Here is an 11,623-nt window from a genome sequence, read left to right as displayed (position 1 = left end):
ATTACCAAAATATCAAATTTGCCAAAATTACAAAAAAAAACCCTTGGCTCCTCAAACTTTTCTAAAACATCCAAAATCACTTAAAATGTCTTCAAACCCAATTTGGACCCTTCAATTGAACTGAATTTGACCATTTTGACCAAAACCCCCAAAGTCCTTTAAAGGCCCAATTTACCCAAATTCACCTCAAATGTCCATTAATTTGGCCTCAATTCCCCTTAATTTTAATCCTAAACTCAAATTAATCTTTCATATGATATATTCAAACCAAATCCAAGGCTAATTGACCCATTCTTCAAGTTCAATTTTGATCCAAATCAAAACCCCCAGTTTTAACCATATGACTTAATCTCACCTAATTAAACCCCTTAACCTACTCAATTTCATTAATTTGATTCCTAAATTCTTCCTAGCAACCTTATAAATCAAATTGGACATTCAATTGGCCTTGTCCAAGTCTCAATTTTACTCAATTTTAACCTAAGTCCAAAATCCCCAAATTTGCCCCAAATTGGCCATGTCCCCAAATTCCACCAAATTCCACCAAATTGAATGCCCTAAATTCCACCAAATTGAATGCCCTAACGCCAAAATTGGCACCCAATTGATGTTGAAAACTCTTCAATACATTCCTATAGATCATTTTCAACCATCATTTTGGACCTAACCCTATACCCCTATCTAAACCCAAGTTTAACCCAACATCCCCAAATTGACCAAAAGCCTAAAATCCATCTAATTAAACCTCTAAACCAATTTAAAATCACTCCAAATCTTTTTTAAACTCCTCATGACAATCATCTACACCAAATTGATTGATCAATTGAGCTCAATATCATGAATAGCCTAAACCAAACAAAACTTCTAGTCCTTTTGACCCATATTGAACCGATGCACCAAAATTGACTTAGTCATGCTTATGCCACCAAATTAATAACACCACAGCCACCAAGTACACCCTATGGACCAGGCTAAACCCACCTAAACTAGCAAAGATGAGATAGCAAAGATGAGTTATGGACCAATGGTGCCTTGATTTAATGGATTTCACCCCATATTTGGCCTAAACTCAAATATTTTGGCCATCGTCACTTACCCTTAGGGGTTAACCATCATTAAGCACCCCCTCGCCTCCCTGAGCCAAGAACTGACCATACTCTGGCCAGCCACCACCTTAGCTGTGGTAAATAACCAACCCAAGGGAGCCCCAAGTGGTAAAAACTCAAAATTAAATTTCCCTGAGCCGGCTAAGTCCCATTGGCCATTAGAGCCATTCTTCCCTCCACCTTAGCAAGCTTTAGCACCCAACCCCCAGCTCTAAGCTCCACTAGGTAGCCATGGCTTTAAATGGAGCTCTCCATGGCCAAAGAAGAGATTACTTGGAACCTTAAGGAAACTCTGCCAAAATCCAGGATACTCTACCAAAATCTCACCACAGCTTCTCCAAACCATCCCAATTGCAATTCTCTTGCACTCAGCCACTGATAGCCACCCCTTAGAGCCATTTTCTTCACTAAAATTTGCCCTAAAACTAGGATAGATCTCTCCACTCCACCATAGTTCCACTCCACCATAGTGCATAGTGCATCAAACTTCAATTAATTATGCACACACCATCCCCACAGTGAAAGAAGCTGATTCCACACAAAAGCCCCCTTTGAAATAGCCTCTAGCATAGCTTTAGACCAACACCTGAAATCCACCTCGGTCGAAATCATATCTAGACAGTTTACTAGGGCTTGAGACTTCATCCAAAGGTTTTTTGGGTCTAATTGAAGCTACCACAACCATCTGATTGAGGCCTCCCCTCTCAGATAAAGGTATTGAGCTCTAACCCTAGTCCGAGCTTATTTTGATTCTTCATTGGCAATGACTTGATTTCATACTTGATTAACCATATAGATGTGTTTGTCTTGAGTAGATGAAGGTTTAGAAACAAACCCCATGTAATTTTAGTGTGAATAGCTTATGGGTTAGGTCACTTGGGGACGATGAACGGATGTCGTACGATCACGCGTGTATCCAATTGACGGAGGAGATTGAGCTGGACAAACTCTTAGTACGTGAACTGTGGGCCGCATGGTAGCTGACATGGATGACAGCATTGAATAGCAGAGCGCCGCGTGTGAGTTCGGAGCCGCCGTAGGTTAAGTTGGCGCCGGGTGGAAGAGGACGGCGCCGCGTGGATAAGTAGAAAAATATGGATTTTCTGAATTATTTTAAATGCCTAAACATCAAAAATTCATATATTTCTCTAGAAAAATCATAAAAATAAAATAAAAATACCCTCTTGCTCAGTGAACAGAGGAGAATAATGTGGACTAAAAATAAAAATTATTTTATTATTCCCTGATTTTTAATGAATTAATACCCTCTGTGGTATTTCAATTCTCCATGACTTATGGCTTACTATGACTTGAAATTTTGAGGATTTATTCCTCATGATAGAGGCTATGTCCTCTGATTTTTTCAATGTCAGAGGGTATTCTATGCTTCTAGCCCTAATTTTCAAGCTAAGGTGACTATTTTGGCTACTTTAATTATATAAATTAAAATATCATTTGAAAAATTATGGGAATAATTTTAGTAGGTTTCCTGTGATCAGAGAAGTCTAGGAAAAATATCATGATGTCTTGAATTATCTTGTAAATTTCTATATTTAATTAAATGTAAATATCTTATGTTAATTTTTGTAAATTATATACTTATAAAAAATTAATAAAATTAATCCCACATTGTTCATAAAAATTATGTTTATCCACTGTAAAAATTTAAAATCATTTGATTAAGTTCAAGTATCAAAGTTGATTTTCTAATCTAAAGTGGATTTTCTAAGAAACATTATTTTTTGGTACAAAAATAATTATATTAAATTAAATACACGTGGAAAAATTATAAAAAGTGATTTTTTGAGTTCCTTGTGATCAGAGGCACTTAGAAAAAATAATTTTTTTTCTTAGAAAATACTTAATTTTTTAGCCTTATTTTGAATTTTAAAATGATTAAAAAAATTTAAAAATCTCAAAAATAACAAAATATTTCAAAATATGCCTAATTATTCTCTGATCACCTTGGACTCATTAAAATATTTTTTCTAATTTTCTTAAATTAAAAATAAATCTTAAAAGCTTAAAAATGAATTTCCCTTATTTTCTTATTAAAATAATTATAATGAATAAATTGAAAATTATAGAAATACAAAATTTTATTCTCTGAGTTTTCTGAACTTAGAGAAATCTAATAAAAATATAAAAATAATTTTTGTAATTAAAACATTATTTTCTATTCATTTAAATTTATGAAACTTATTAATAATTAAATAATAATAAAAATAATTAATTCAAAAAATCATGAAATTTTTTCTAAGTATTCCTCTGACCTAGGGAAATCTCAAATAATTTTCTCATTAATAAAAAACTTTATTTTGGAAATTTAAATAAATTAATTCCTAAAAATGCTATTTTCTGAGTTTAAATAAATTTTTAAATTAAACCAAATTTTCAGAAAAACCACATTATTCTCCTCTAACATTATAATTACCTCATAGATATGACACTCTAAACCCTCAAAGTCATTTGGGTTATGTTTAACAAGTTATGAGGATAGGTGCCCCTAGGGTAAAATAGTCATTTTAGACTTTGGTGCATTAATAGAAATTTAGGATTAACCGAGGGAAAAATGGGTAATTTTGATCTTAATAAACATGTTTGGATGATTGCAATATAATGGGGATGATTGAAATATAATGGGGTTAAAAGGTAGAAATTCACTCACAACCCTTGCACAATATCAACAAAATCATAACCCCTCCTAAATATCCCCTTGCACAATATCAACAAAATCATAACCCCTCCTAAATCTCCATGACTTGGAAGTCAATTAAGATTAAATGATTCTTAAATGATGGGCTTAAGTTGGAAAAATGATAATTTACTTTTACTAAGCCCAAAATTGAGGTTGATTTGACTATTTGATAAGAGTACATATCACTTGAATCAAAAATCTTGATAATCACAATTTCACCTATCATGATTGTTAAGGGCTACGCTCGACGTCTAAACTCAATTGATTGGATTTAGAAGATAACATGATTGGTAGTTAACATCTTTAAACACTACAAGCCTAACTTTAATTGTGGGCACCATAATATTTAAATGACCTAAGCTTGCCTTAGGGGCACCCACTCACATAACTCTTAAATGAAACATCAATTGATTAATTGGGTATCCTATCCTTGGGATAATTAAATTGTCAAGTTTCACTGAGCAACGGAGTAGTCACACTTTGACCTCAGATGATTAATAGAACAATATGATAAGTCCAAAATAAACTCAGAATATTTCAAGAGATCTTTAAAATGGTCCAAGGTCATGTCTGGAATATTTTGAAATTTATTGGACATTCTGAAGGGAAAATTGGACATGCCATATTTTATTCTAAAATCATCTACTAGGATCTTCTGGGATTCAATAAAGTCATAACTTGGGGTTTGGTAGCTAAGCCTTCATCTAGTCTTACAACTTAAATTCCCTACAAAATTATATGCATATCTTGCAAGTACTGGCCTTTCAGGTGGTGGAAAGAGAAGAATCGACATGTACTCTTTTAAATAAATGCATTTACCTTTCTGTACGTCTTGCCTTGAGCTTGCATGTTAAACAACGATGTCACCCTGCATGAAAAACAAAACTGCTTGGATAACCGTGAAATCAAAAAAACCAAAACTAAAATTAACTAAGATAAAATTCACCGCCACAACATTCAAAATATAAGACAACTCAAAATTTAATCACAAACATCACAAAACAATAATTGCAACTAAATTAAGACGTCTCTATTGGATGATCGGGAATTCCTAAGAGAAGGCAACCTACGGTTGCTAACAAAACTTCTCATGGTCTAAATGAAAGTATGAAATTCATTAAGTTGACTTTAGTAAATTCATTTGGACTAAGTGAATGTGAAAGTAAATAGTGGTACCAAAACGAGGGAACCGTAGGATCCTAATCGGTGTCGCTCTAATCAACTTTAATATGCTCCATAATATTTAAAGAACCATAACCATAGGGACATCTGATTTGACATCATAACTTGACACATTATAAAACTTAAATTCATCACTATGAGGAGCTTGGAGCTAGAATTATGGGCATCACGACCATCTTCAACAGTAAGAGGAGCTACAACAACATATCTTTCCTTAGAATTAAATAACCAAGCCATAGGATCTCGAAGGTGTTAGCTTATGAAACATAAATCCTCAACATTTTTTTTAGGCCTTTGTATAGATTTGCTGTACAATTTAAGCCCTAACTCATCTTAGGATTCTGAGGTTGTCGTTTGTCATGACCTAAATCCTCACATCTTCCAGGCTATTTATGTGATTGTTTCACAAGAATGTAAGACCTAACTAATAAAATTGACAGGATGAAACATCCAAATACTTCTTGAAGCACCTAAATATTTCTCCTCAAAACTGAAGCCAAACCATAGGATAGACTGGGAAGTTACCAAGGTTCTCCTCTGGATTTATGACATCCCTTAGTTCTTCCTCTCTTGGATTCCAAAAACAAAATGTTCCAAATTTAAACATTTTCCCTTTCACACTTCTTTGTATGATCTCATTGAAAACTCTCATCCTTTTAAACTCCTTGAAGATTATATTTTTTGATTTTTATCGAGATTTTTCTTAGGTGACTTCGGTTATCTATGGTGTAAGTAACTATGGGGGCTTGCCCTTATAAGGAGCTTTTTCGAACCCAGCTTAATATAAACCCTATTTAATTCTTTGTATTAAATAGGAGAACTTTTTGGCAAATAAAATGATTTTCGCCGACCAAATGGATGTCATACATCTCTTAGTTTATTTGATCAAGTCTAACCCTAAAGTCTTGTGTTTATATTTCGAAATAGATATATATATATATATATATATAAATTAAATGTCTATCCGAAGCGGGCGACGGGATTCCGGTTCCGACCACCGACAGTTTCCAACGGGTAACTCCACAACCAAAAATAGTGTTGGCAATAGCCTGCACAATCATGCTATATAATTTAAGCCCTAACTCATTTTAGGATTCCGATGTTGTCATTCATCATGAACTAAATCCTCATATCTTCCAGGCTACCATCTCGCACATGTTAGCCCTAAGTAATAAAATTGGTAGGACGAAACATTCAGTAATTCTACTCTCCAAAACTGAAGTTAAACAGTAAGATAGCTTGGGAAGTCACCAAGGTTCTCCTCAGGATCTGTGACATCCCCTAGTTCTTCTTCCTTTGGATTTCAAAATAAATGTTTCAAATTTGAGTCATTCCTGTTTCACACCTCTTTGCCTGATCTTTTGAATTCCTATACCTTGAAATTCTTGAAGACAATATCCCCTGATTTTTATCGTGTTTTCTTAGGTGACTTCGGTTATCTAAAATGTAATTAACTATATGGGTTTTCCCTTATAGAAAACTTTCAAGAACCCAGCATAATATAAACCTTATTTAATTTTTTGTATTAAATAGGGGAACTTGTCGGTCAACATAAAAAATAGTTTTTTCACAGACTTAAACGGATGTCATAAATTATGTCGTTTATTTAATCAAGCCTTACGAGTAAGTAGTGTGTCTACCCTTCAGGATATATGCATTGCTTGTGGTATTAGGCATTGCTTGTGCTTGTGGTATTAGGCTCATTTATTTAAACTATTGAGGATATGAGATCGGTTTGGTCTTGTATTTTCAAAATTTCAAATACTACTTTCCCAAATTATATATATGTAAATTAAATTAAATTGGGCGTCGGAATATCCATTCCGACAACCGACAACTTCCAATTTGGCGACCGACATGATGATAAAATTTGTTTCTTTTGCTAATGAAATTATGGAAAAAGAGGCAAAAAAAATTATATGAATGCCTTTATAATAGTGCAAAGTTGTGAAAAAATTAGTGAGGGACAAAAACAAGCATATATATGTCATACTTAGGCACAATTTACATAACTAGCACTAGATGACAACCAAGATAACTCCCAAGCAAAATGGCATATGTTTCATCACAAGTATTTTAAGCTAAAAATATAATATATGTGGAGAGACATACTTCTAAAACACATTTTTGTTGCATATAATAGATGTATGAAGGTACAAAACTCAATAAAACTTTTGTTTGATGTACAGTTAATGGGATTTGACTTAATAACCAAAGTTAATAAAAATTTTTATTTTGTTGGGTATTATTCTATAACTAGCTTAATGAAGCATACAAGATTTCCATATTGAATTTGTTTGTTTGCACTATTGTTTACATTATTTAGCAATTATTCCTATATGTTATTTCCATGTATCCTTATGCCCTAAAGTGAAAACTATTATATTTAATAAAAAGTAAAGAATAGTTTGTTTTAAATCTTTCAATCCTCCAAGACCTTAGTAGTTGAAAAACTATTATATAATTGAGAATAATTATTTAATATCTCTCAAGAAGGAAGTTTAAATGCTATGAAAGAAGATGGAGGAGCATGCCTTCTCTTGTAGTTGATGTATTTTTTTCATCATGTACAATGGTTACTTTGCAGGATTTCTTATAGAATATTAATTTTGTTATGAATTATTAAATGGGAACTTTACAGGTCCTTTAACAAATTGAGGAGGTTACCTATATTCTTAAGCTTTTTAGTGTGTAGAATGCGCATAAAAAAGGGTTGAGGTTTCTCTTTCAATCTTACTAAGAGATAAACAGGGAAATGCTAAAAAAAATGTCTATAGGGTTGCAACCTATAGAGAATCATGTATGAAAATATTTTAGAATTATTAGGTGATTTAAAAAAAATTACCTTTTATGAAGCCCTGAGCATAAAGTAAATGAGTTTTCTATGAGTCTTTTTATAGTATCAAGGTAAAACAAATGTGAATATTTTCTTTCAATGATATGGAAGATTGAAAGGAAAAGAAAAAAGAACTTGAGTGGCGGCTTTAGACTCTTTATTTAGAGTTCTTAAATTTCCTTCCATAAAAAATTATAACTCGTTGGATAAAAATCTTCTAGAAGCTAACCTTCTGAAATTCAAACCTTGAGCAATTGTTATGACAGTACTTATAAAAGGTTGGAACTGGTATCTTGGACCCATGTGCTAATTGGTGCCAATGATTAGTGTAATTATTCATAGATGCCTTAGCTACTTCTGGGCCCTTTTAGAAAAAACCCAAGCTTTCTCCAAAAATCTATCATCAAAATGAAAGGATCTTAGGTTTAACCAATTTAAGCGTGGGAAGAGGGTGTGAATGTGGGGTTGGGGGTTGGGGTTAGAGCTGGCAAAACATGAAATGTGGTGACATCAATATTTAAGTGTCTATCATAAGTCGTGATGTTGAATAATGATTTTTCGTAAAGAAATCTTTTATTCATATAGAGATGCATAATGAGTCATTTGTTAAGGACAAGAACTTATCGACAAATAAGGTCAATAAGGCTTTGATAACTATAGAGAGTCACATCTATGTAGAGGCAACAATGTATTAGGGGTCTGAGTCAACAACAATTAGAAAAATCATTGGCTATATGATATTTTTGCCTTTTTGAGAAGGCCAAAGGTTAACTGGGGTTGGTAACTATAATTATCAATGACCATTAGAGTTTATAGTAGAATGAATTATCATCCCCTAAAATACCCTCAACAAATTTCTAAATCACTTAAGATGGGTTTAAAAAGAGCTAAACTTATAGGAACTAATAATGACTTTAGGTTGACAAAGCTCAACATATAGTTGTAAACTAATTGAGGTGAATTAAGGTTAAGTTGATATAAGGCCAAATAAAGTCTAATCAATTTATGTTCATAGTAGAAAATTGAGGTTCTATAATAGTCTAAAATAAGGGTCCCTATGATAAAGCCTCTTAAGACTTTGTAAAGTTTAAGGGTAGTGACAATGTAAGGATAAAGGCTTAATTAAGGGATGAATAAGTCTTGTATAAAAATAATACGAGCTTGCTTAGCTAATTAGTTACAACACTAGTCTAAAAAGCTTTGGAACATATAATTCTAATCAAAATTAAGGTCAATTTAACATTATTGTTCAATTACTAATGCGAATTCTTATTTCATTATATTTTAAAACTGACTTTATCTATTAATGATTTTCTATTGTATGTAGTCAAATAGGTGCCCATTTTTAATGTTATTAAAGTATCATCTATCCTGCAAATTTTGACATCATTCCCTCACTTAAGGGTCCATTTTATGTACTTCAATGCCTTATCTTCTCAAGCATCAATTTTTGGACAGCCTCTTAAAATTCATTGAATCTTTCCCTTTTCACACCATCGATTGTTGGAGTATTAATGGAAATGAACATTTTATGTTACTACAAGGATGAATTTTAGTTGATATTAATAAAGAAAATTTATTTAGTAAGAGTTTTTTGGGTAAAATTTTATTCATTTTAATCTAATGCTCATGTTTTCAAGGATTGTTTAAGGCTTCATGATAATTTTAAAAAACAAAATTAGTTTATAGATATGGAACCTAGTGGCTTGCTTTAAATAGTTGTTGACAAGTTTGTAGTTTAAGATTTTAGGTGCTTATTAGAGATAATTATTCACAGTCTTAAGAGAGTGACTGATTATTTTTATTGTATTGATACATACATATGGATTTAGTTATAACTAACTCAAATATTATAGCAAGCAAATCTCATCCTTTAACACAAATTTATATTTTTGATAAATTTGTATTGGAGATGATTGAGGGTATTTAATAAAAAATAAGCATAATCTCTATTTTTTTGGAAGCATCAACGCCTTTTGATTTTATTTGAGCCAAAAATGTTTCTCCATCTCTCTCCCAAACATTATGCTAGGGATTTTTGTGGAAAGTGTTGTACATATTTCCTCAAATGGAGGTTATTTGAATCATAAACCGTCCCCATTTTGTGTAAATGATTCTTTAAAGCTTGTTCTTCCTTCAACCACATCATGCCACCTACATGTCCTCACTGCTAATCATTAGCTAATGAAAGGTTTTTCTAAAAGTATAAATTTAAATGAATACTTAACTTGTTAATCATAGAATCTACATGATCCTCCTTAAAGTAGCTTGTTGCTCAATGATTTATGTATTTCCTATTCAATCTCTCTATTGTGTTTCTTCATTGATTCATAGCTAAGAAATAGTGCTAGGCAACCATATCTCCTTTTTCATATGACTAAATAATTAGATATGTTAATTAAATATTTCCAATACATTACCCGTTGCTAAAAAATGTTATAACAGGTATTTTGTATTAATCTTTGTAAGGATAGATTTTATATAACTGATACTTATACAAGATATAGTTTGATCCATGTATAATGCATAGAAAAATAATAAAAAAAAATTATGAAATATTCAACCTTCTTTATTTTCTTATTCATTTAATGAATCTTACTTTTTTTTTTTCTTAAAGCCCTCATGAGCTTGAATCCATGCATGCATGTATGTGCACTTATTTTTGCTTTCGTTAATAATTTCAAATTCCATGAAGTCAATATATCAAATATATTATCAAAATAGACATAAGCGGAGTTAGAAATTTGTCGCACATAAACTAAAATATTTTTAATCCAACTTATAACACAATACAAAATACAACTCTCAAGCTCACATACTCTCCTTTTAAATTTTCTTCATTTCTTCTTTCTTTTCTTTTCTTTTTGAGTTTGACTTCTTTTTTCATACATCAATTTTAAAAGGAGATCATATATATAAATTAAGAACTCAACTTCACCATTTATTTTTCACCTACCAAACATAATATAGACTATATTTCACCCAAATATATACTCATGATAAAGGTAACAAACTAATGTGACGGGACACTGGAATACACAGCAAAGGAGTAGCCCTCCGCAGCGTCAATCCAGACGCCTCAGTCATGTCAATCTTCTCTCCATCTCCAACAACCTTCCACTCAAAGCATTGTATTAGTGAGGCCAATGCACTATACACGACTTGAAGTGCTGCTGTTATTCCTGGGCAACCTCTCCTTCCGCTTCCAAATGGTATTAAATGGAAATGTTGGCCCCTTACATCGATGATAACATTATCATTGTCCTCATTTACTAAAAATCTCTCTGGCATAAACTTGAGAGGGTCGGGCCAATATTTAGACTCACGACCAATGGCCCAAACATTGATGAAAAGTCTTGTCTTAGCTGGGATGTTGAAGCCATCGACCATACAATCTTTGTCAGATTCACGAGGGATTAAAGGGGTTGGAGGATGGAGACGAAGTGTTTCCATCACGATGGCCTTAAGATATGGGAGGTTGGGAATATCATTTTCATCCACCAATCGATGATTTCCTACAATAGTGTCGAGTTCAGCTCTAGCTTTTTGCATGTAGATTGGGTTATTAATGAGTTCAGCCATCGCCCATTGCACCGTTAATGAAGTGTTATCGGTGCCCCCAGTGAAGATGTCCTAAAGTTATAAATTGGATTAAAACATGGAAGCTTAAACTAAAATAAAAATCATATCAAGATATATACCAATATATAATGTTGCACAAAAATAAAAAAAACTCACTCGTATAAAAGCTTTAACATTGTTTCTAGTGAGCTTAACCTCCGCTCCTTCATCCTCAGATAT

The 11,623-nt window shown here is 32.5% G+C and overlaps 1 protein-coding gene across 1 annotated transcript in view; it reads right to left on the bottom strand.

Moving 5' to 3' along the window:
• Window positions 1-10,641: 10,641 nt before the first annotated feature.
• The window catches only part of LOC110033747 (cytochrome P450 93A2-like), a 33,828-nt gene continuing 32,846 nt past the window's right edge, over window positions 10,642-11,623 (bottom strand). The window contains exons 2-3 of the mRNA XM_020737823.1: window positions 11,561-11,621; window positions 10,642-11,455 (exon numbers count right to left, since the gene is read on the bottom strand). Coding sequence (XP_020593482.1) covers window positions 10,817-11,455; window positions 11,561-11,621 — 700 coding nt within the window. The 3' untranslated portion in view covers window positions 10,642-10,816. The remainder of the gene's footprint in view (window positions 11,456-11,560; window positions 11,622-11,623) is intronic.

The sequence above is a fragment of the Phalaenopsis equestris genome, unplaced genomic scaffold (genome assembly GCF_001263595.1).
Source record: "Phalaenopsis equestris unplaced genomic scaffold, ASM126359v1 Scaffold001275, whole genome shotgun sequence".
Taxonomy (NCBI): domain Eukaryota; kingdom Viridiplantae; phylum Streptophyta; class Magnoliopsida; order Asparagales; family Orchidaceae; genus Phalaenopsis; species Phalaenopsis equestris.
The sequence above is the reverse complement of the archived record's forward strand: the minus strand, read 5'-3'. Positions and strand labels throughout refer to the sequence as shown.